At 41.1% G+C, this 26,627-nt stretch overlaps 1 protein-coding gene across 1 annotated transcript in view; it reads right to left on the bottom strand.

Moving 5' to 3' along the window:
- Window positions 1–26,627, bottom strand: part of SPSB4 (splA/ryanodine receptor domain and SOCS box containing 4) — an 82,459-nt gene that overhangs the window by 40,961 nt on the left and 14,871 nt on the right. The window contains exon 2 of the mRNA XM_041414541.1: window positions 17,942–18,799. Within this exon, the coding sequence (XP_041270475.1) occupies window positions 17,942–18,635 (694 nt within the window). The 5' untranslated portion in view covers window positions 18,636–18,799. The remainder of the gene's footprint in view (window positions 1–17,941; window positions 18,800–26,627) is intronic.

Here is a 26,627-nt window from a genome sequence, read left to right as displayed (position 1 = left end):
TTGGACAACACTGACCCTCAAAGTCCCTTCTTATCTTGAGACTGCAGTCCAAGTTTGCTTACTTCAGTATTTTCACTTTTCCAAGAGAAAGCAAATTCAATGTTTGCAAAGGATGAAAAATCAAACTCTGAATAGAACATCAAAAGTGACCCCAAGTACACACAGTGCTGGGGAGGTGGCTGGGGGGGAGAGAGATTTATTTTTTTTTTAAAAAGGGGGTAGATGATGATTTTTTTTCAATTGCACACAGACAATAAACCCAAAACATCAACATCAACAGGAAAGCAATGTTTTTCAGTGTCAAGTCCTTTGTGTGATGTGCACAACATGTTATCAGTCCACTTCCTGGGTATTTTTGGCAGGACCTTAAGATCAAGAAAGAACACAAAATGTTTCAAAACCTTGACATCATCACAGCACTGTTACATTATTGTCTTTGAAGAGATCACTTTCACTCAGTAAAACAGCAGCAAGGAGCATAGAGGAGGATTGCACAGACAACACTGTGAAGTTACAGGACATCATAAACAACACTTGGGAAAACAGAGCAATTTAGAGACACACACAAAAAACCAAAACAAAACAAAACCCAAAAAAACCCCATACTCAGCTCTGAAAGAGATGTTAGTGCTGAAGCACAACCCCAGCAGATGAGAGGTGACCCCTGCATCCCCCCCTCAAGAAAATACAGCCTCCTCAGGGAAATGGAATTTAAGCAGCACCCAATTTTCAGCTATCAACCAAATAAAAAATCCCAAATGGTGTGGTTTTAAACTGTCGTGCAGAAGCTTTTGCAAGTTCTTCTGCTAAATTAATTAAATCCCACAGTTTGATTGTTTTTTAATTTCAAGAACTTATCACTAGGTGCCAACAACAAAACATCCCCTCATTCACTCTCACACAGAAGTAAACATTAAAAATGCACACTGCTTTCACATGTCACTTCAGGCATTTTATTTTCTTCTGAAATCAACTTTTTTTTTTTTTTTTAATAGGTCAGCTGCTGACCTCCCCAACACTGCAGTGCAACAGTCTGACAATAAACAGGCCCAGGAGGTTTGCTGAAAACATAAGCTTGTAGAACATCTGGTGCTACTGAAGAACAAAACCTGGAAGAAACAAGGCAGGGGCTGGTGGTATCATTCTGAGCTGGGAGAAAACTTCCTTACCTAATGAAAGACCTTGCCAAAGTTGGGCAGTTTGGAATCTTAAGCTCTAATTCAGGCAATAGCAAGAAAGTGACCTTCTTTAATACACTGGATCAATGGATGTCAAACAGATTAAGGCTCCTGGCAGATGAGTGTATCTGCAAATGAACTACTTCCAGCCGGTTCAGGGATCCAAGGTATCCGTAACTAATTTTCCTAAAAACTCAATATCTTTTCCAATAAACTTCTCAGGTTGAAAAAAAAGGAAAGCTAAAAATAAACTTTTTTTTGTAATGCATCTTTTTTAGATAGCAAAGTGTTGCTAATAGACACCTCCACTGGGACGCTATGTCAGTGATGTATTCGTTAGCAATGCTTTGGTGGAGGTGAGGATTTCCAACAAAGGGTCACATAACCTCACTGACTGCCAGAAGGGTGTCCTGATGCTTCACTGCTTGCCCTCAGATTCAGCAGCAATGATGTTCCACAACCAGCCCACTGAAAGCCAACTTACACCAAAGCTTAGACTGACAGCCTTGCAAGGACATGAGGCAAAAGGCAGCTTTTGTCCCATGCCAAACAACGCTTCAAGGATCTGTCATGGAACACGAGTGTCCAGCTGTATCCAGAAACGAGGCAGGGCAGACTGGTGTCAGTCACCAAATGTTTATGATATAAATACACCATCTCTAAAAGGAATCAATCCACACACAGTGTAAGCAGACCAGAAAGGGTGGATTTGCGTTAAGTCAGAGAAAACTCACCTCAGGCAAGCCATTTCAAGAATACCTATCAGCAATTTTAGCAATAGCTGTTTTTCCCTGTTTTTTGAGTACAACTCCTATTTCAGATACTGTACCAGTTATGTGATCAGTGCCAACAGAACTCTTATAAAGTTGTGTCTAATAAAGTTGATGTAACATTAGTCAGGAGGCAGCATTTGCTTCCTTTGCTATGCTGAAGCACTGGTGCTAGGTTTAAATTAACAGTTGATTTTTAGCTCAGGCTTAATAAGGCACTTCATTCTAAACAGAATATTTTCCCTCTTCACAGGTGAGGCTGTTTCTACTTTCTGCAGTGAGAGAGAAGGCAAAGGATCTGCATCCATTCTTCACCAGGGGAGGTTTTACATTTACAGTGAGTTTGTGATGACCAGCTCTGAATGAACACCTAATTCACCTATTCACCTAATGGTGAATAGCCATAAGGATACCTGCAAACAACATGCACAGCTTCCTTTTAGGTCTAAAGGTTACCTAAATATGAACAGATGCCCATATTCAGCTCAAGAAAAAAGAATTAACTTCACTACCAAGCAACAGCAGGAATTCTGCCATGCTCTAATCTTTATTGAGGGCAGTTTTTAGGCTTACCTATAATAATCCATTTTAAGCTGTTTCCATTTTAAGTGGTTAAAGCTATTTTATAAACTGTGTCTGACAAAAACTTGTCTTCAGTCTCCTGGAAATATTTTAAGCATTTACTTGGTAATAGAAAGCACATGTGACAAACAGAATATCAAATAATCCTAGCAGCAGTATTTCCATATTTTATTTTCATCTTATTCATAGAGGTGAAGTGGAAATGAAATTCACCTTACATGACCAGACAAACCTGTAATCCCTGCTACAACTCCTGCAGCAGCTTTAGTGCTCTTCAGAAATACTTGACATTTTACTAAATATCACGTTATCCTGTCTCTCCTGTCAGAGATCACAGAATGTGCATATCACAGATTCCCTTCTGTTACCTTCTGGTGTTTCAAAAAACATATAGCTAAATCTTGTATTTGTTTTAATGTATGAAGAAGCACCATATAAAATTTCAACTTTTTTTTAATGAGCAGGTAATTTTATGATAGCTTGCCTGGCGCTCTTTTGTTTTCCCTCTTACTACACTTCCTGTGCTGGAGGACATAACTGAACTGCATGTCCAATAAGTAGCAGTAGATCCTTTATGAATATATTTCATTCCCTTTCAAGCCCATTTATATTTTTGATTTTCATTTAATCTCAGTGCAATAATTTATTGGGCTGATTTTTTCAATGTATAATTTTTTTATTTTTTTTTTAAATAAGCCACATGGCATTTTGCTGGAACACCTCCATCATCAGATTTTGACACAGAACCTTCCACAGTCAACATTTTCTGTGCCATTTATGAATGCACAGACATTTTTTTAATATTCTCTGCAGTTATTTTTCAGGCTGAAGAGTTAAGCCAAAACAAATCAAGAGAGGTGTTTTGTCACATAACACATATGTAAGCTGCCACAACGTGCTCTGGATGCAAAAAGCTTACACAGCTCCACAGAAGATGACCAAAGCTTTTAGGAAAGTAACCATTAAGGGTTACTAAACACATATCCATCTGGTAAAGTATGAAATCCAGATGATGGCAGGCTAGGGGATCAGCCAGATGAAATGGAGCTTCAGAGGAATCAGCAAAATAAAGGGCTCACTCTCTCTCTAACCTTACCCAGCTCCCACGCTGTCCCTCGGCCAGCTACAAATTGTTGCTGTTGAGGACTGGATACAGATGCAGGTGGGCTATTGGTCAGACCCTGGTTTATTTATTCTTTCCTTTTGCAGAAGCCATGCTTTTCCTCCTATTCAGCCTACTAATTTTTAGTATCTATTTAGTTTAGTATTTATTTACATATTTTAACATCTGCGGAGAAGGGGTAGCAGAGGGCAGGTATGGACAAGAGCACGCAGTAATCAAGACACAAGCTGGCCACACCATCACCAGTTCCCTGCTCTGTCCCAATTCACAACATCACACTCACCCCGTGGGTCACTCATGAGTGACATTTTCATCATATGATGCACAGTGTCTCCAGGATCTCTTTCCAGGTGGCAACAGTTCATCCTGCACAGAACTCCTCACACACCCCACAGAAGGAGATTTGTTCCCCTCACCCCATCCTGTTACACATTACTGGGCACATAACATCACCAAACCTCACCTACTTTTTTACTGTCAAGTTAATTACTACAAGACTCTGCTCAGAGTCCTGTGTTTAGATTATCTACCTGGAAAGATTTAGTCTAAATTACTTCACCTTATTTTCCAATTCACTGTTACTGTGCTGAGCATAGTATATCCCAGCAGAGATCCTACTAATATGCTCCTCCCAACTTAGAACCTGACCATTTGCTTCCATCTTTTCTTGCCTGTTTTTAAAGAAGGTTCCCAAAAGAACTGCTCAACTTCACCAACATCCAAGTTTTTCAGGAGGGATTCTTTCATCAAGTTCTCTGAAATATCTGAAATTTCAAAAGCTATTGGACTGCCCTTACTCCCACATATTCCAACCTTCAGACAACTAAAAAGCAATACACTCCTTTCCATGAAATAATTATCATATATATTCACCTGTCTAATCACACTATTCTTTGTTAAAGTTTCTAATATCAAAAGCCCAAATTCTTGTTAGATTTTCAACTTAATCTTTATCTGAACACTACATCTCCAGCCCGGATCAATGGAAGCACAAAGTACATGAGGCATCCTCTGTAATGGACTCTATTGTACATAACGTGGACTAGATAATTGAAAATATACGTGTTTTCTCAACCGGAACATCTAGATAAATACAAAAGCAATGCCAAAGTAAGCTTGAGATGTCAACAGGAGAGATGTGAGAATTGCTGTAGCCTGAACACAAAAGGCCAGATAAGGACTGCAGTCACCACAAAAAGCCAAAAGAGATGCTGCACGCCAGCAAATCCCGGCCAGGGCAGGAAATGCCTCCAGGGACACCACACTTAATGACTGTCTCTCCTAACATACTTCAGGGCAGAATCGTTGTCAGCCTAATTAAAACCAGAAATCGTTTACTGCTCCTTGTTTTTCCCTTTGAGGCAGGAAACGACTGGAGACCGCTGGCAGAAGCGCCCCAGGAGGCACTGAATTCCCTGCTACAATTACCTGGCAAAAAGAGCAGTAACATCTTTGGAGACTGCTGTCTGCACCACACAATTACGTGTTCAATAAAGGATTTGGTTTCACTTTTCCAAAAATAGCCGAATGTGTTCTATGAGAATTTGAAGAAAGGCCCTAAAATGGATAAAAATTACATACATACATACACATACATATATATATATATCTGAAATATATGTACCATTCATCTTGGATGGCCTATTTGGCACATAGATAGTTTGGCTCTGTCTGTAGAAGCTTATTTTTAAAATTATCATGTGGCCAAATGTGGAGGTTATTACCTAAAAAAACCCCGCAGATAAAGATCTGAAAAACTGCAGATCTAATCCTGCTTAATCCAGAATACTTCATTCTTTGATGTGTCATGTAATACAGAACATCAGTCCTTCCTTGAAAAGGCTCCCTTTGCTCACCCATTTACGGCAGTCGAGGTAGAACAGAGTAAGAATTGTCAAACAAAACCAAAGAGCCCCTAAAAACTCCTGTGACTGCAACTAACTTGGACACAGAAACAGAAGAACAGGTCTTTCAAAGCAGTGGCAGCAAGAAGGTCCAGAAGGGCCTTTAGTCAGTACCTCCCCCATCTACCACCTGAAAATCCATCCTCCTTATTCTGCAAGGTTAAAGGAGTGATCTACAATTGAATCAGCTTTATCATGATTTTCCACATTAAACAAGACTAGTGACTTGACGGACAAAGAAAACAGTTATTTTTTTAAAAACACAAGAATTTTGCAGTTTATTCAGGGGATCAAGTAAAATCTAGTTGTGTTCAAGACACATCTAGACAGCTTTGCACAACTGCACTTGTATAACTCACTTGATTTACCCCAATTTCTTCAAAGGTCATTTTTCACATTTTAGCTCAAAAGACTATTTTAAAATACTAGTTTTTGCAAAACAGCTGGCAGAATCAGCTGATCAGAGCCCATTTTTCTAATCTGTGTGAATAGAGACAGTATCATTTGCGGATTAAAGAAAGAATGAGTAAAAGACAGCTTACAGCTGTACACTCGGAGGAGGACACCAAAGAACTCTTCTTCCCCAAATCCTGCAAAAAAGTGTAATCATACTTCTTGCAGAGAAACCAGAGAAACAGTATTGCCCACACGCTCACTAAAAGGAGACACTCCTCTGTCTCCAGCTGAAGCAGAGAAGACTTTCTTGCACAAGGAGATAGCCTCTCCCAACAGCCAGTGGATTTCAGAGGAGCACACAGCATTACTGAGCTCCACAGAGGATCAGAACATTACTGTCAGATTAGCATTGGGAAATGGATTTGCCATCTGCCTTTTTGGCTCAAAATCTTAATCCTAAAAGCCTGAAAAACAAAGTTTTTTTACACTTGTGTGTTCTTGTATTGGCTATATAAATATGGTTTTCTTCTTTTCGTAGTACTGAGCAATGTCCCAAGCAGAGAGAACACTGTGTTTTCATTTCCACCTGCTCCAAGAGCAGCTCCTACCAAACACCTCCTTTAATGCATTACTTCATAAACTAATACTGCAGAGTTAGCCAAAAGGCCCAGTTTAAAAGCCGAATCTCTTTTTTAAAAATCACCACTGCAAAGGCAATTGTGTACTGAGAACAAAACAAGAAGATGCTAAAATTGATAGGGTTTTGGGTCTACAGCTTATCCTGCTTATAAGGGTAGCTAAACATACACATGGGGAAAATAGCAAACAATGCCATTTGTTATTCTCAGGAATTGTCAGTGATGGGAAAACAAATAGTTCTACAAAATGGTGTATTTTCTACCTAAGAAAGCAAACCTTTTTCCTATTTAACATAACATGCCTACTGAAACAATTTAAGATGCCTTATAAAGCAAATGAGTAACTTAGAGTAAATTGTTGTTAAACCAAAATTACAGTGATTCACAATCACGGGGAATAAATGATTTAGTGTACCATCGTAGAAGTGACCCTTAGATTTTATGTTCACATTTCATACACAAAACGTTTCTTATTGCCATTTTAAGGAAGTTTCTCTCAGCACAATAATCTGGGGAACAGAAAGCAGATGGTGGTTCCAACTGATGAGAAGTTCCTTGGAGCTGTGGCATTTGACCTGGACTTTGCTGTGGCTGCTGAGAAAGCCATCCTCCACCACACGGCAATGGCTCCTCTTGCTCTAGAGCAGCATGGACTGAGGGTCTGCTTCCCCCTCGAGGAGAGAACCTCTGACAGCAGCCAAACCGCCAGACACCCCTCCCCAAACTCGTTTTCCTGTAGTAGTCAATTCCTGGCCAATTCCTCCTGTAGCTCCTTCTCTGCAGAGCTGTCACCACTAACTGCTGCTGTGTGCAGCACCTCACATGCAACCCAGCCAGGAGCTGAGACATCAAGAGCCACAAAAGTACAGAACTGCTGCCCTGTGGCCAGGGAAGCTGCTGAAAGCATCTCCCCGCTCTGATACCAAGTCCAAACCATCCTGGTTTGTTCCTCCTCTGTTCTGTTTTAAAGACAAACTTGTTTTCATGAACATTTTAAGATTATAGACTGTGTATGCATTATGTATTAAAGGTGTTTGGAAAAATGGGCCAGAGGAAGTCTGGAACTTCCTCTGCATAAGTGATTTAGGAAAAAAATCACATTCTCAGGAAGCTGCTGCTTGCATACACATGCTGTCCAGTTAACAGCTGCATTTCAGAGAAGTTATCAGAGTTTCGTATCAGAAATGCTGCTGGGGATGATGCTAAAAGGCTGGAACTCCAGTGTTTCAAGTACATCAAGTTACATGCGGGATTCTGAAAACATCTGCATCACAGATGATTTTGTTTCTGCTTTATTCTTGAAATGAAATTATAAAATGCCTTGAACATCTTCCTGATGATCAGCTATGCCTGGAAGTTTATCAAATTACTTTAGAGGACACAAGATCTATAATGTAGAAATAACAGATTTAAATTTACAGTAAGTTCAGAAAACTGGGAAAAGACATTTAAAAACTTATAAAAGTCTATCAGAAATTAAGAATATGTCACTCAAAAATATGCAGGGTTAATTTAGCCAGAAATATTAACAGTTCACTCATTTCTACTCAAATTGAAGACTCCAGTCATAAAGCCATGCATGACAAAAAATCCAGGGAGATGCCAATAGCATCACAGTGATTCCTGTGAAGTTCGTACTAAAAACACAGAGAACATATGTCAGTTTCTTTGAATATACAGGCTCTTAGCCTGCTTTACAAGAAAGTAACAAGCAGCTACAAGCAGTGGCCAGGAAAGCTCAGCATGGCTGTGCTTCACATCATACAGCTGAGGGCTGGACTCAGAGCTCCTGCCAGAAAAAGTGGGGATGAACATAAAGAAATTACAGGAGGGATGTCTGGCCACTCAGGAGCTTGGACAGTCCTGACCTTTCTTTTCCATGTGTTACTTGGCTTACTACAATCAAGGCTTATTTCCTGTCAAAATCTCAGCATCTTTTTTTTTAACCCTCTTTCCAGACTTGTCTGCCTTCTCTCTTCCTCTTAAGCACTAGTGTGCCTTCTTCACATCTGCTCTTTCAAGTACATCTTTCTAGATTTTGCTGGCACTTTTCACTTTTTTTCTTGCTTTCCCCCTTCTCTGCCACACATTTCATTCTGTTGCTTGTGCCACAGGTCTCTCCTATCAATTCATTCTTTGCACGCTACAGCCCTTTGGCCAATGTCCCCACAACTCTAACTTTCAAATCTCAATCTAAATGAAAAGTGAAGCACCTTCTCAAATCAAGAAAATACCACTGAAGCTGGTTTCTCAGTGCAAGCCCAAGCCCCAGGTGAAGCCATCCCTCCTTTCCCAAACATGCCATGAACAAATTACTCAGAAGTACAAAAGGATTGGCTGTAACCAAATACTAACGAACACTTAATGGAGTGCAGATTTTGCAGGATGTTTAAAGTTTCCCCTCTGATCTCTCTGAACTTTGGCCTCCATTTGTTTATACGGGCAGAGGCCAGCAGGTCATACCACTAAAATCAGCAAACTGTTTACACATATGGCAAGCATGCATGCAGCAGGGCTGGAGTCAGGGCTACAACACAGCACATTAAAGCAACTGCTGTAGTTAAAACAACAAAGATAGAGTGAGTCCACACACGTGATGAGGAGGCCTTCCAGTGCAGTGAAACTCAGTATGAACCAAGAAATTAAATGGTATTTCTTCTGGAGCCAAGGCACACATTCCACACCAACCTATCTCAAGTCACTTACCCCAACATCACTTGTTTCATGAGCAGTGGGAGCCTTTGACATCACCAGTGTCAAAATATAACAAAAATTTTAAGTGCGTGAGCTAATTCATCGGGGTGGCAGTTAATGCTGCAAATAATAGAAAAGCTCAAAAAGCAAGGCTGGAAGAGAAGCAGTCACTGACAATACACAAACCCCAAACACGCTGCCTGGCTGTGGTTGTTTGAGCAGCAGCTTCTAAACAAACCAAATTCCTAAGCCTTTAAAATTATTTTCACTTTCATAAAGATATTTTTTGAAGTATCTTCAAAATATATTTTACATAATACGAATCACTTGAAAATTAGGAGTTTTCAAAAGCATACAGCATTTCAGTTCGGAACAAATGAACAAGGCATTAGTATAACCCCACGTTCTGTTTTTTTCTGATGGACAGAGAAATGTATATTTGAGAGCAATTACAGGCTCATACTTAAGAGAATACCAAAATATGAAAGGTAAACACTACAAGAATGAGGGAACACAGCAGGATCTCAAAGCAATTAATCACTTTCTCTTGCTCAGATAAACTGTAGCTGTCAAACTTGCTGAAAGGAGGAAGTAGATTTTTTTAGCTTCAACACACTGTCTCAAAGCTTTGTGGCCCACTCAGTTACACAGTGAACAGACATGCAAGTATGTGGCACACACAAGAATATTATTAACTTTTCTAGTTACTTTTACTGAAAAGCAGAAGCACCATGTCTTTAAATGTCATGTCTGAACCAACACACGCAGAAAGGGAATTCCCATTTCCAATGGGGGGACAGCATGCTGTAAAAATTAAAGTGTCTATTGTGAGAATACAACTGTTAAACAAAAGTTGTAATTTTTTAATGTTACCTACTTTGCTCATAATACATTTTGGTTTAATACAAATCATTTCTCTGGAATATGACAATTTTTTTTGGCCAACCAGTGATAAGAAATTGGTAGAGACAGAGCTAATATGAACCTTCTCAAAAAAAAAAAAAAAAAAAAAAAAAAAAAAAAAAAAAGAAGGAAAAAAAAAGGGAAAGGAAAAGGGAAGCCAACCCACATCTGGAAGTTCATTACTTTCAGAAAGAAATGTTCACAGAAGGCAGGGATATACTTTTATATTGCTATCCATGACACAAATTTGACACATACATGAAAATTAAATGTGTTGTCCTAAGCATGACAAGGGAAAATTCAGGTATAGGTTTGACTAACTGCTCTGAGCTTACACTGGAAATTACCAACAGAAGTTCTCTTTGTAGTACCATCATTTTATCTTCTGTATTTCATCACCAACTAACATTCAATCAACTGAAAACATCCTCTCAGTGCTTGCACATGAAGTTCAATTCTGTCAATAACTTCTAGCATCTCCTCTGCCTCAACCCTGAGGTGAGCTCCAGCACTGAAGACTGCAATGTCCCATCTCACACTTCTAGCACCGGAGGGTTTTCAGCAAAAATCAGGTTTGATAACAGACTGGAAGACAGATTTGATCATCAGTCCCCACCCAAACAGTTTAAAGTGAAAGACTGAAGGCATATTGCCAAATCAAAGCAGATGAGGGGGAGCTTTGATCCAGTGCTGTCCTGCTAGTAGGGCTTTTCTGCTCTTATCTTCAAAGGGCAACACAAACCCGAACCTGAGAACACAGGCACTGTCGTGCTCTGGGGGTTTCCACACTGGCTGTCTGGGGAAATACAGAATACACCAGCTCATGGACACACAGGGCTGAGGGGGAAAGAGTCGAGGAAAAAATGAGTACAAAAGGATGACTTGCAGCTGAACCAACCACCTTTTAGCAGAGTGAAACACTATCTCCAGAAAGTGGGAGAAAGCTGCGCAGCTCAGAATTACAGCAGCAAAAAAACCAATCCCATTCTGCTGTTTGCCAGCTTCCAAGTACTTCACAGCCTCAGCATTACTTCCACAGAATGTTACTGCTGGGGCAGCTTTATTCTCCTGTACAGGAAGCACCAGCACTACTTTCAGCAGAACCACCTGCAGAGCACAGCAGCATCTCTGGATATGCTCATTTTCAGGCCCATTGCCTGTCAATTTACCAGAAAAAATATTAATTTTGCCATAATATGAAGACTGGTATATGAACTCATAAGCCAAAACACACTCTTTTTTTAGAGTGGAATTTTCTCTGAGCTCAAACTAGAAATCAGGTTGTTTAACTGCTTCTCTGCTTCTAGAGAAGCTACACTGGATTTAGGAGAAAGAGACCATCTGCAAAAACAGCTTGTAATTACAGAAGGGTAGAAACTTCCATGGCTAGAGAGACAAAGATGTATCTTAAGGAGAAACACAACTTAGGAGGAAACATGTATGAAACAGAAAACAGTCAAAATTAAAAAAGAACATGCATTTTTGGCAATAAAATAAAAATTTCACTCAATGACAGAAGCATCCCTGTTTGCCCTGAAACTTGGATTTACAGTCTACAATTCCCAAAAGCAATAGAGATAAAGCAAATCCAAAAATAATAGTCTTTTACACATTTCCACTTCTAATACTAACCTGTGAGAATTAATTCACGTTGCTTAAGCAATTCCATCATCGTAGCTCAAACAAATTCATAAAATAATTAAGCAAGGCTATCAAGTTGCTATTTTAGTGTAATAAGTACAATATTCCAATAGTGTGTACTGTATTATAGTGTATAATAGTATTCACAATAGTTACACAGTAGTATAACTTGTTCTCTTCAATCTTGAGACGAGAGTTGTAGTCACTGTTCTTCAAGGTTCTTATTTCTTAAAAAGAGGATACACGGGAAATCAGTGCAAACATGATCAAAACACACTATCAAGCATTTTTTCCTTAAAACTGCAGATTTGGCAGTTGCAATGGCACTTTTATGAACCAGAGAGGGAAGAACAGACACTAGGTATGTCAGGATGCAAAGAATCCACAGCCCAGCTGTGCACTACTAATGGCTGTTCTTAGCCTTGGGAACTACTGAGCTTGAAAGAAAATATCCCAGCACCCTCTTATGTGCTAGGCCAATGATAACTGGATCCCTTACTAATAAACAAATTAGACAAGACTTCAAGGAAAAAAGAAACCAAATCCACAAATAATTCCCAAACTATAAAACCAAAAAACTTGGTAACTATAAAGCTGATCTGTGCCTTAGATTTTCAGAGGAGGCTCTGTCACTGGAGGTATTAACAGGAAAAAGTTACATAAAACAAACCCCATTCATCAGCTAAAATCACACATTTAAATCTGAAATGTCCTTCTCTGGAAGAGTGACACTCCACCTGATCTTCTACAGTTATCAGTAACAGAAATGCACTGTCTGAATTTGGGGACAAGAGAAAAAAAACCAACAAGGTAGGTAAGAATTTATTATCGCTTAGTGTGGCAACAGAAGAGAAACTCAGCCGGGGAAAGAAAGAAAGAAATTGGGACTGAATAAGTGAAGAATATCTGGGAGAGAGATGTAATGCAGAGACCACCAAGAAGGGGCAGAGGGTGGCAGGGGTGAAAAAGCCACTTAGCAGAGTGGCCTATTCTAGTGACAATACAGTGGTTTCAACCTGCTGGGAAAAGGCTGAGAATTAATTAGAAAGTGTCAACAAATTAGGATTAAAGGACAAAAAAAATGCACCTAATCCAGAGAAGGGGAGTGCATTTAGAAAAAGACAAAAACCCCCTAATAATAGTCATCTGACTCCTGAAGCAGGCACTGAAAATGCTGTTTCCTGTTAAATTATCTCAAAAGTTAAAGATTGCTTCTTCACAGCATTGGCTGCTTAATTGTTGCTGCTTCATCCTCTGACTGCATGTCTGTAGGGAAATTCCTTTCTAAGGTTTAGCAATACTGGATTTTCAGAGTATGTTATTCCCATTGCAGCCTCCAGAGTCTCCAGTATTTATTATATAAATAGCATAAAACAAGTTTAGATAAACAAAAAACCAAATCCATCAAGAAATTTTAATTGAAACCCATTAGGGGGAAAACCCAGAGTCTGATGAGAGATTATGGATTTCTCCTGGCTGTTAATAATGTCACAATTTTGACTTAGATTTCCTTATGGCAAAAAAGCCTCCAAGGGGAAGAGTGTATGTTTATAACTAGCAATTGTGATATGTTAGACACAGACCAATGTGAATTAAAATAAACTGAGAATAGTAGGAAAGAAGTTGTGCATAGCTCCAAAATTGGTCTTTTCACTCAGAAGCATCACCCTTAATTCAAAATGCTAAACACACAGAGCCTCAGGTCTGAAAGAGTCTCAGGGAATACACTGTGATCTTTGCACAGCTGAGACAAAAGGAGTGAACAGATCCCACAGGCCAGACCTGCAGCTGTATCAGCAGGCAGAGAGGATGTGCACTGAGCCCCCTCCTCCCTCCATACACAACAACCCCCAGATCTTCCCTGGAGCTGCAAGTGCCCCAGCAGCCAAGAGAGGCAGGAGCCACAGGGATCACCACCCTTTCCCCATGCAACCCAGGATGCAAGAATATGATCTCCTGTTCCTGGGCCCAGCTCACACACAGGAGCATGTACTGACCCACAACTCCCTGAACTCAGCCAGCTTGCAGGCAGAGTGAGCAGGCTACTGGCACACAAAAACAGGAGCCAGAATTGCTGTTTGGATGATCTTTAGTCCACTTATTCCTTCAGGGTAGCTAAATTCAAAGAATATACTTGGAATAACACTTCTGTTTCCTTTGGGGATGTAACTAGAAATGTTAAAGGCAGGGGATGTGTTGCGTGGCAGGGCTCAGCAGCAGCTGACAGAGCCCAGGGAACCTCGCTGGTGGGGGCCAGATCCTGCAAGAACGAATACAAACAGGTACAGACAAATGTCTTCCATAAATTATATTTGTAAGTAAAGTCTTCTGAGACAAATGCTTCAGCTTCCTGAGTTCAACAATTATTTTCAGAATTGAGTAAGGACTATGGCAGGTTTAGTGCAAGAACTGCAGTGAGTTCAGTTTACCTACTCAATGACCAAGTTTTCCATCACAGCATTGTTATATTGATTGTCCTCCCAATGCTTTGTTTAAACACTAATGGATCAGTCATGATCTGCAATGTGCATTTACACAGAAGTGTTTTGCTATTTCTCTGTTTCAGTCTATAAATAGTCTCCAGGACTCCTCATCAGACACCAGATATAAATAGACCAGCTTTTTGTAAACAAGCACATACCCTGATCTGAAAAGTAACATTTACTGCTTTTATGTTATTTGAGGTTTCTAATTATTGCAATAGGCAGTAAGTCATAAGACTGATGTAAAATTCTGTCTTCTGTCCAGCTTAGGAACTGGGCAAGCATCAGTGTGGTAGGTACTGATAGCATTTGATCAAAGGAGTTTGTGCTGGGAAGAACTCAATGTACTTATTATGAGCACTCTCCGTCCTGTCCCTCTGCCTTTTCTCCCAAACCCTGAAAACATTTGCAACTCCAAGTTTCTCAAAATAAAAAAGGGAAAAAATGTCTTGTGTAAAGTCACAGATCATGTGATGTTCAAGGTGGTTTCTGAAACAGAATACTGTGGGTACCAGAGGCAGCTGGCAAAAATACAACTGATTTTAATTACAGCATTATTCTAGGAGCAATATCCAGAGTCCAGAGGGCACACAGGTCCTTGATCTTTGACCTGCAGCCTTATCCTCCTGTGAATCTGCCATCCCTGCAGTAATTAACACACTTGGAAGTCTGCATCATCTGTGACGTATGTTTAAGTTCACTGCAGCTGCATGAAAGCCATAATCTGAGCCTTTCACTCTTCCATCCCTGCAAGCCTTTCACTCTCTGCCAAGCAACTGAAATACACGGGCCTTTAAAGTATTCAGAGGTCTTCAATTTAAGCAGCAAGTATTGAAAACACTAGAAATCCCTGCCGTGGAGGTCTCCTTTTGCCCTGCAGGACTCCACACAAGCAACCACCCCAAGCTGTGGTTTGCATTCTAAACAGCGGCAATCAATCACTGAATAGAAAGTTACGAGCCACTGTCTGACAGCAGCTTCAAGACCAGCTAAGTTACTATGGGCAGATCTACCAAAAGCTGCACTCAGGAGCAGAAAATACTTCCAGGGAATTGGGGGGAAGAAAGATTAAGGAGAAAAAAGAGGGAAAAAAGAAGAGCTAACTGGTAAGGTTAGAGAGGAATCAAACAGCAGCAACTCCCCACATACATATATGTTCAAATGTATTTAAATTTGTGAACACAACTGTTCTTCAATACCTGCTCTGATTTTCACAAGAACAAGCAATTACAAAAATCTGCAATCAAAAGTGCAATGAGAGCAAGCATGGAGATTGCCACAGCCAAGCTTGTACTGTAGCACAAGGGCTGGCTGGATAGAAACACCTTTAGTAGAAAAGAGACAGTGTTTGCTCTGGAGCACCAGATAAACGAGCTCACTTGGTTTCTTGAATGCTGTTTTTGTTTCAGGACAGTAGTGGATCAGTGAATATGTGATAACAAATGATGTGATTCCAGGATGTCAAACTGCCCCACAGCAAAGTGGCTTTAAACTTCCTGTTCACATGATCAGATTAACACTCAGACCTACATAAAACTTTGGGTCACAAGTTAACTTTTATCCACGGGTTCATGTGTTTAAAAATAATAGAGACTTTGACTTTCTCAGGGATAGTTTAGGAAGCTATCCTGCCCCTTCCAGCAAAATTATCCCACGAGAAACCAGATGGGAATTTTTCTCTCTGCCATCTCACAGACCACAACTATCCTTCTCCACTCGGTCCCTTTTATTTTATAATTTCTACCAAATTCATTCACATCCTCCTCCTGTGTTTTTGTCTTCCTAGAGCTCCCTTGAGCAGCCCTGTGAAGGCTACAGAAGGAGAGCAGAACAATTCCTTGTGTGGACGTGATGGACCAAGCTGAGCTGTACTTTGCTTAGTTTGGCAGATATTCACAGTATTATAAAAACTGCTTTTGCAAACAAATACTCAGTCTGCAAACGTCTCTCTCCCCCACAATCCAAGAAAAGACTGTCAGCACATCATTCTGCAATGACTGAGCAATTGCAAAATACTTAAGATCCATGGATATTCCCCTGTATGAAAGCACTTGGGAAGCTGCCATTTAGCATCCAGCTGTAAAACCTGCAGGGCTTCTGCAGATAAAGTCTTTCCCCCAGAGCTTATTAGAGATGTTTAGAAAAGGTAATCTTGAGCAGGGTTGAATTATTTAATTTTGTTTCTACTTGGTATGTCAGATAGAAGGTTAATGAGCAGAGAATTAATTTTTGACATAAAAAAAATTTAGACTACTCCATCCTAATGGAAAAGGACAGTAAATTCTTTTAGAAATCATTAATTAAAAGGCAGCTGTGGAACATTTGCTTTTACTGCCTTCATGAAAGATCAAGTTCCATTCAAAGAGCCCAAAACAACATGAAAATGTTGCCCAGTCATCTATTTTTTTCTTATATATATACATTTGTAGCTCCTACTATGCCTCAGATAGTACAGTTTTAAACAAGAGCTAAGTTTCACTTGCTACCTTGTCCATTCTTTTATTCCCCAGCTTCCAGCAGCTGAGAAGCTGACAGGGAGTAGCACCCCTTCTTGCAGGATCTGGCCCCCACCAGCGAGGTTTCCTGGGCTCTATCAGCAGCTGCTGACCCCTGCCACGCACCAGATCCCCTGCCTTTAACATCTCTAGTCACATCCCCAAAGGAAACAGAAGTGTTATTCCAAGTATATTCTTTGAATTTAGCTACCCTGAAGGAATAAGTGGACTAAAGATCATCCAAACAGCAATTCTGGCTCCTGTTTTTGTGTGCCAGTAGCCTGCTCACTCTGCCTGCAAGCTGGCTGAGTTCAGGGAGTTGTGGGTCAGTACATGCTCCTGTGTGTGAACTGGGCACAGACCTGGCAGAGCCCACGCCCTCCTGTGCATGGAGAACTGGCCAGGACCCACTTCTGCCTCTCACCTTCTGCTGCTGGGTCATTGCTTGGGGTCACAGCAGCAACATGCTCCTCCTTGTTACCCAACAATTTCATTAGACATTACCCTTAGATGAGAAATAGCTCATGCTTATCCAAAAACCTGGATTTCTGGACAATACCTAGACAGACTACCTTCTGAAATGAACTAAGGAACACAGCTCTCTTTCATAAAACTGCTGAAAGCAGTATTTGATCCGAGTTTTCAGATTCTTGGGGATCCACAGCTGCTTCTGAGGGTTCTGAGAAGGCAACTACAGAAAGAAAGTTGTCTGGCCAGTCTTCAAGTATGTTTATGCACACCAAGTAAGAGTTTCCACTACTACAGGAAATTTTTACGGGATCCACAAATCCTATTTGGAAACCACAGATTTAAAACATATCCTCCAGTAAACAGGAGTTTTACTGTTAAATATACCCAGGAAGTTTCTCAATATCTTTTTCTCAGCCTGTTCAGTTTCTTTGGCGATAGAATTCTTGCCACTCTGCCTGTCAAAAAGGAGGGTATTTTGACACAATCCATACCATCATAACAAGACACAGAGATATATTCATTGTGGGCAGTAAATACGGGGTGCAGTCACCTCACAGCTGAACCGTGTGCTCCCCCCAGCATACTGTCCACAGCAGAAGGAGAAAGAAAAACGCCTACATGAGAAAAAGCGAGAGGGTAATGAACAAACGCGGTAACACTTACGGTCAAGTCCGTTGATGTATCTCATTGTAATTTCACAGTGCCCCCAAACTGCACTGACTATGGGGTAAAGTTTTTTCCCTTTTAGTCCTCTGAAGGCCACTCCAAGATACTGTCCATCAACCATGAAGCTAAGCGTCCCTTCATCCATATCCAAAACCACCAGTAAGGAGTCTGGGAGTACAAAAGACTCATCTGGTTCCAAAAAGACGGGGTATGTGACCCCGGGCTGGTTTTTACAGTTGTGGTAGAGTTTGTTGCGCCCCAGATCCCAGCCCCAGGATTCATTGTTGCTACCAACCAAGGACGTGTATCCCACCGAGTGCAGCGGCGCGTCGGCCGTGGAGACGCCCACCACGGCGTGAGTCCCCCGCTGCCTCGTGGGCCAGTGGATCTGCCACACGTGCAGGCCCCGCGTGTAGCCCACCTTGCCCCGGATGCAATCTGTGCTTTGGGCCACCGGGTGTCTGTGAAAAGTCAGTTTATCGTCCTCCTTTACGAATATATTTAAGGAGCGATCTTCGTTATTCCAAGCGTGTTTGTACTGGACCTCCAGCTTGGCAGGGGGCATATCCAACAGCATGTCCAGGCGCGCGGGCTTGCAGAAATCCGGGCCTCTCAGCTCTCGTTTCACGGGTCTATAAGGGGGCTCCCTCACATCCACAGACTTTATGCTCCCTGAGATTTTCTGGCCCATTGCTTGGCTGCAGGTTTACAAAGGAGAAAGAAAAGTTGACTTTGGCCCAACGTCACCTCATGAAAGCACCGTTACACTGAGCCAGTGACCTGACAAGCTGAGTGGATTTACTCCTCGTGTTTGGAGTTTTTTAGCAGCAATGTTTTCAGAGTAAAAAAATGCTCCTGAAAGAAAGCAGAAAGTTTCCAGTTAGTTTAAGAACGCCAATAGAAAACCCACAGCATATTTTTGAAGCACTTCTTCTCATCCCTAGGAGCTATTTTAAACACCAGAGCTAAATTCACTCCTCCTTGTGCAGCATCCTGCAGCGCTAGCCAGGCTGCCAGCAGGATGCGGAGCCCACCAGCGCACAGAACGCAGACAGTCATTTCCTCCAATTCATGATAGGATGCAGACATTCCTCACCTTCTGCCCTTCCACCTATTTTGTCTGGCCAAGTTCACAGCGGGCCCAAAGCAGGCAGATGCTGTTCCCCAACAACACTGACAAACTTTATGTGCTGTGGTAGCTTCACTTTCACTTGTGCTTTTGGTTGAGTCTCAGACACACTAGGTCAGAATCTTTTATTTCCAGACATGCTCTGCCCTGGGCCCTGGTGACAAAGACTTCAGCTTCTCTGCCTTTATTAAAACAAATGGAGCCAACAGCAAATGGCAGCAAAATTTAAATGTTTCTTTTTAATTTACCCTGACATTAAATAAAAGGAGAAAACCATCAAAAATCCATCAAGATTTTGGGGTGGTTTATTTTATAAAGGAGCTGAAAGAAAACAAAATGAAGGAAATGGAAAAACGCGCCATGGAAGAATAAATGAAGAATGGCTGTTTCAGTTCTTTGGCAGGCATTTCTAATGAGCAGCTACTGCAACTGGAGATGTTCCTAATGCTAATGGACAGCAGGCTAATCCACAGTTCCTGTATTTCAGTATTCAGCTGACCCAGAACACAGTAAGACTCATTATGGGGAATACATTATTTTGAGATGTATTATTTCTCTGCTTCCACAGACAAACAGGGTAAAAAAACACCAGGAAAAGCTTCTCTGCAGCCTGGAATAAGTTAGATTTGTTCACATTTTAGAGCTCAGGTAGAGTGTAGAGATAAATCAAGAACCTCTAAAAGTACTAGAGGAGTAGGAATGAAGACAAAGTCCTATAAACGCAAATACATGATTGACATGGGATCAAACAGAGTATCTGCAGCAGCAGACATGCTTCTGTCCTCTAGCAAAATCAGTGCCAAACCCAGGAATGCTCAAATATAGCAGAGTATACCCACTGTTTATTTATTGACAGAGTGGTGACGTGCTTCAAGAAGCAAAAAATCTCTACATTCTCAAGAGCCTGAAGAGCCCAAGTGACAGTTGCTTGTCATAAAATACCAAACAGCAGATGGGTAGAAATGTTCTTGCAAAAAACATCCTGCAATGTTTCTCTTGCTAAGTCAAGCCCGTGTTCTTCCTTTTAAAGAACTTCTACTCCAAACACAGTGTCCCATTCCAAAGATAATTTCTGAAAGAAGCTAAGAAACATGTATGCACAATAAAAGGAACAAAAAGAAGTTTAAGAAAAAAACCCTATAAAATTTACCATCCAACCAAGTCTGAGAAGTGAATGAAGTCCTCTTATTATTTCCAATGGCAAATAACATGTAAAGTATTTTCTACATGTATTAAACACAGAAATTAAACCACATCTAGTCTCCTTTTTAAAAAAAAAAACAGAAAAAAAGAAGTACAAAGGTGATTTTTCAAAACCACATCACAGTTAGGTTATTACAGGAAAATATTTTCTGGTGGCTGGTTCCCACAAGAGCATATGTACACACATCAGTGTAAAAGAACCAACTCATTGCAACTACTTTTAGTGTTTGAGAATTAAACAATATACATATCCAACCCTCTCATATCACACTTGCAGAAAGACTCACAATTCACAGGAGCTCTCCATGCTGAGGTCAGCTTGAATGATCCCACTTATTCCTTTCCAAACCATGTAAGAGGAATCCAAAACTTTAAACAGCAATTACATTTAAGCTGATGCTTCCCATTTCCAATAGTGCACAAGCACTCATGGGCTGTTTCAAAGCTAGGATGCCAATTTGGCCCAGCAAAGCAAGTTCAGTATTTTATTCCACACCTATAATCCCAGGAGAAATTAAATAGCGACACTAATACACACAGAGGGAAGCAATAGGAGTAAATGTTGTAAGCAAACTTTCATAGGAGGATACATGCTCAGGCATTGGGTAGTTCCTTTTAAAAAGTGATTATTTGAGCTTGAAAGGAAATGAAAAGGGAAAACGTCAGACTTTCAAAGGGAACGTCAGTGACATCTATTTGAGATTTAGCTCTACATGCCTTTGAAAATTTCTACTTAAAAGCACAAGACAATTGCCACATTCCTGTCAGGGTGCTGAGGGGAGACAGCCGGGGAAGTCCTCAGTGCATCCTGCTGTATCACTTCCTGATCACATGAGAAACTAAACTTGGCACAGATGTTTGCCTGGCAAATCACCAAGAAATTATAAACACTGAATTGACTCACTTGGCAAGCCACAGACATTCTTCCTCATGTGCCCCAAACTGTAACATAAATAGGCTGCTAATAGATAGATCAGTAATTCAGAGAAGTAAAATGCATCATTATGTGCACCTTGATATACACACAACCACGGCTGCACTCTGGGATGTCCTCAGTAAGTACTTTAATTTGAAACTGTATCTTACAATATTAAGTCTTTCATTACCCATGAACATTACTACATAAATTAATTAGACAATTAAATATTTTGCCAAATAGCTTTGCAAGGACATAGTATGGAACAACAGTGGAAAAATCTCCCAATTAGGCAATTCTGGTTGCTGGAGCTGAGTAGTAGCTGACATGAAGACTTCATGTGAGAAGCAGCCTTGCCTCCCAACCCAGGCAGCAGCAATGTGAGCTCCACGGGGAGCAGCTCATCCATAAATTCCTCCTGGCAGCTCACAACAGTCCCCTTGGGTGCTTGCAGGAGCAATGTGTGTCAAAAGCCAGATCATCCATGGCCTTGCCTGTGTCCTGCCCTTTTACACCAAGCAGATGGCAGAGCCCCAGCTGAGGCACAGCACAGCAGGGAAGCACCGCTGTGCCCTCCACTATCAGCAGCTGCTGCTGGAGGGACACAGCTCACCAAGGCTCAGCCTGTCTTTGCCAACAAAATCCTCCCTGCTTCCACAGGTCACACACCGGCAGCACAGAAGCCTCAGGAAAGTCACCCTTGCCCCACCTACCATGGGGATCTGCAGGCAGCTTCTCCTCACACCAGCAGCTGTGGGAAAGCCATGCACACTCAATGGAGGGAAGGGTGGTGACAGACAATGCACGTGGCAAAGGTACCCCAGACCTGCTTCTGTCTGCAGCATGGGGTGAATACACCACACAGCATTACCAAAAGCTGTGGGTCAGGGACAAAAGATTATTCCTGTCAGACTCATTAGTGTTCAACCTACTAACAGAAATATTTGGTTGCAAAACCTTCTCACCATCTCCCAAGTTAATAGAAACCTGTCAAAGCACAGTGTCATTCAACTGCTCTTTTTGCAATCTTACACCTTGTAGAGAAACTTAGATTTCCTTGCCTAAATCTTCTCACCAGATACATAAATATTCAGAAATAGAAAGAACATAAAATTTCACTGTATAGCTTTGCTTTGAAGGTTTTCCAAGTCTTTGCTCTTCCCATAATTTCAAACCACCACAGGAGTTAAAAAACAATGAACTGTTTCAAACTGGCTTAATATATGACCTCTCCATTACACTGGTTTAGTGGCTAACACTGAATTTCACCACTTATCTCACACTTATCTGTGTGAGAAGACTGCTGGTCTTTGCAGCCTAAATAATTTCTGTCTCACAGTTTCCCATTCATGCTGAGCTTTGTCAGGCTACAATGATTAGAGTAAATGTACAGTACAGGAACAATACAACTCCAAACAGGAAAAGCGTGTCAATGTCACTTAGCAGTGTCTTCTTCATTCAGACTGCTAAAATATTTAGGGAAATCATTCAAAATAAAACCACAAATTACACTTATTAGATAAAGCCTTGCTGGGACATGACTTTGCTGTAATTAAATAGGGTGCATTTCTTAAGTTTGGTATGTTGGCATCAGTAGAACATAACTGATAAAAGAAACATGCTTTCACCAAAGTCAGCTTGCAGCATTCATAGTTGTGTTTCCCCCTGGATCACAAGCTAGACATGCAGGAAGCTTGACAAACATGCATAAGAAATGACAGCACATAAACACATTTCATAACTACATTAGGAACACGCTAGGATTCAGGTTAATCCTCCTAAAATAATACTTACCCAAAGAGTGAGAAGCAGGTGAGTCCCAGCTAATGACACTGACCTGTGAAAGTGGCCATCAGAAAAAGCAGGGAAGGAGATGCTTCTCTCCAACAGCATTGCCAATGTCTACAGAGCACTTCTTACTCTTTCTGCTATTGGACCTCATTCTTTTTTTTCTTTCTGCAGCCACACCTCAGTGCCACCTCCCCTGATAACGTGGGCTTTGTCACCAACCAGCATGAATGCCAAGAGAGGCAGCAGGAGGCTCTGAACCAAGGCCACTCCTCTGGGGGCACCAAAACTGCTCCTTCCCCAGATGCCTGAACAGAACAGACACAGTGTCTGAACACTCTGAAAGTAACTCCAGTCCCAAAGTCACTACAGAAGGAATAGGAAGAAGAAAAACACGTGATATGCTGTGCTGGGCAGATCGATGAAAAGCGTTTATGTATGTTCAAGGACAAGGACTTTTACCCCCAGCCAGACAATGTGAAGGCACAAGGCCCAGTGTCTATCAACTTTGTTCCCAGTGTGCAAACAGCTACATAACCATGACAACACTGTTTTGAGGGTGACAATGAATTAAGCACATTTTTGGCACTTAAAGAGACTGGGTAGCCTGGATTCAACTACAGATCCTGGTATCCAACATTGTTCAGAAGGGCAATAAATCAACAATGTTGGCTTCCTTGGTCAAACTGGGAATATGCAATAACAATGCAACCAGACAAAAATGTTTGGCTATTCCAAACAATCCTGTGCTACAGACAAAATTTGATGCTGCATGCACACTTAGCAAGTGACATTTAATATGTGGGATGAACAATGCAGCAGTAAGTCATGACTTCTTCGATTCCTGAAAGGAATGCAAATCCTGAAAATCCCAAGGACATTCCTCTGTAAAGAGTAACTTGTTCTGTAATTCTACAAAAATGTAATTGTTTCAAAATTCAGGATAAGCTTGTTATTAAAAAAGACTGTGCATTTAGCTGCTTGGAATTAGAATAATCTGAAATACCATACCATCTGTACCATCTGACTTAGAAGCAGTTTAGTCATATGATGAAGAATGCAGAAACAATCCTGAGTAGCAATGAATACAGCAGAATGTGTATTTTTAAATACTTCCATCTACTGTATTTTGGACAGAGCTGACTTGAGGTTTTGGGTTGGTTTTATGCCTTCCTCTCCCTGCATGTGTTTCTGTAATTCTCCCCTTTCATGCTGAAAGTTGGTTTTAGATGAAGACATTTCTGTTCTGAAGAAACATGAACTGAAAATACTTCAAGTCTGCAAACAGTTTTTCTGTGTTATGACTTCTCAGAGTACAGCAATGCAATTTGAAAAACAAATATAGTAACACAATGCAACAAAAATTACTTTTTTTACTATGCAAGTACTTTTAAAACTAGCAATATTTCAGCTCTGAAGTTCCTGAAAGAAAACAGCACTTTTCTTTCCAGGGTATATAACAGGAATATCCATGCAATCCCACAATTACCATAAGGGTACAGATGTTCAAGCTGCTACATCCTTTCTACCACCCCTTTCTAGTCATTCTTCCCTTTTGTCTTCAGCCACCTGCATTCAAATGGCCTTGAAATGGGTCTGCCTCAGAAAACTAAAGTGAGTAAAATCTAGTGTTTTATTTTGCCAGGTTATTTTCAGGTGAATAAGCCCTCTGATCTAGAATACCAGACAGTTATGTAAATACTTGCTCTGGCAAAAGGAAAGAGAGAGAGAAAGAAATTAAAATCTCAAAGGCAGAACCATTCATTTGGGCAGCCATCCAAACCATGGAGCAAATTTCCACAGTCACTTCAAGCTGCCCTAAGGGGCACAGCTAAACTTCACGTCTGAATTCAGCACAGGAATGAGCTTCTCCTTACATCTTCCTCTCTCTTCAAAATCATTCATCTTCCACCCTTCTGTCACAGCAAATACCTTCCTGTTTTTCCCAAACAGCTGATGTGACCATTTTTAATATTCAAGTGTAAGGGTTGTATCAAAAAAGAAAATCAACACACGAGAAAGGCTTAACACTAAACTGAAAATTATGCTTTCTGCTCCACTTTGCATTTTACAGGATCATTTGCCATTTTATAATTCTACTCACCATGCTTCACCAAGTAATACCAATAGGTGTCACACACATGAGATTTAAAACCCAAGGAATAATTAAATTTTGATACTGCAATTTCTCACCAGCCATTACTACTTTTCACCAGCCTAACCCTTTTCGTTTTAGACTATTCATTTTACATTTTACCTCTACAGCTGTGTAGAGGATCAATAGCCCTACAGCTTCAGTTTCAAAATCAGAACATCCATTAAGTGACAGCCCCAAAATGTGGCTGAATACATTTCCACTGCTTTTCTTTTACTGCAGTTCCTTTTGCTGTAATGTGCAGTGGAGCCAGTTGGCCTTTAAAATGAAATAAGTTAAAAAGCCATAAATTAAATACTCCTGGAAAGCATCATTCCTCAGTCTAGCCAGTTGCAAATCCCAGGGAACGTGCCAGAGATGATCCCTGAGCAGACTGAGGGAAGGCCTGCAGATGGTAGGAAGTGACAAGCAGACAGATGAGAGCTCCTCTGCCTTGTCAGAACGGTTCACCAGAACTTTACTGCAACTGCAGAAACTGTAACATCACACTGGAGTGAAAATTTGGCCCCTCAGCTCAAGCTTCAGTCTTTGATTGTGTCAGTGGTTTTCCAAGCTTGGCAAGGCTTTGTAAATCATAAGGGAACCTTGGTCTGCAACTGGTTTTTCCCAGTACCATGGTAAGGATGGGGCTAAGGAGAAACACTCCCTAGCAGCAGCTCTGTGGGTGTCTACAACATCACAAGGCTACTGCAGATTTGCCAGACTCCACAAGAGATGGCTCCACTCTCACAGTGTCTGTCTGTACACTTTGCAGTGGATGACTCTAGGGCCTCGCCTCAGTTATCTTTTATAAAAAGACATTTACCACCAGCTTAAAATTTGCAATGCTTCTGGAATCACCAGGATACTTTTGTCATCTTCTTTTGCATCCAAGTCTTAATTTGTGTAATTCCCATTTGGACTGGAGCAGTTACAGACAACACCTGTGAAGTGTGCTCAGCCGAAGCAGCCCATCAGAGGCAGTTCCTGATGTCACCTGGATGTCATTAATACTTCCAGCAGTGCTGCAGAAGTCCAGTGACACAAAGAGACCGTGCCTCTGGCCAAACACAGCAGGCAAGAGATGAAGATATTCTTCCTCTTGTGAGCTGAACAGACTGATGTAGAAGAGATGCCCCAAAAGGCTGTCTTGGACAAACCACGGGTGGACACAAATGCACACGGGGTCAGGTCCATTCTCCCAGTCAGGGCTGCAGAGTGAGAGGGGGAGGGCAAGGCTGGAGGGAACCCAGCCATTGTTCTTGCACAAACATGCAGGAGATGAACGCATGAGAACAAGTTTGATGCTGAACAAAAGTGTATTCTTTTGTTTAAAAGGAAAATAGACTTACACAATCACACCATCTGCATCCCTCCCAATCCTTCTCCCTCAGCTACTTCAGTCAATAGCCACCCTCAGCCAACTCTGACAGGGCAGCAGCAGGCTCAGGAATAACTGCTCCTACAGGACAGGACAGACATCCTGGAAGTGAGCACACGGAACGCCAGGCTG

This window comes from Onychostruthus taczanowskii, unplaced genomic scaffold (genome assembly GCF_017590055.1).
Source record: "Onychostruthus taczanowskii isolate IOZ18803 unplaced genomic scaffold, ASM1759005v1 scaffold45, whole genome shotgun sequence".
NCBI lineage: Eukaryota > Metazoa > Chordata > Aves > Passeriformes > Passeridae > Onychostruthus > Onychostruthus taczanowskii.
Note: the sequence above shows the minus strand (reverse complement) of the source record. Positions and strands in the feature narration are given on the sequence as shown.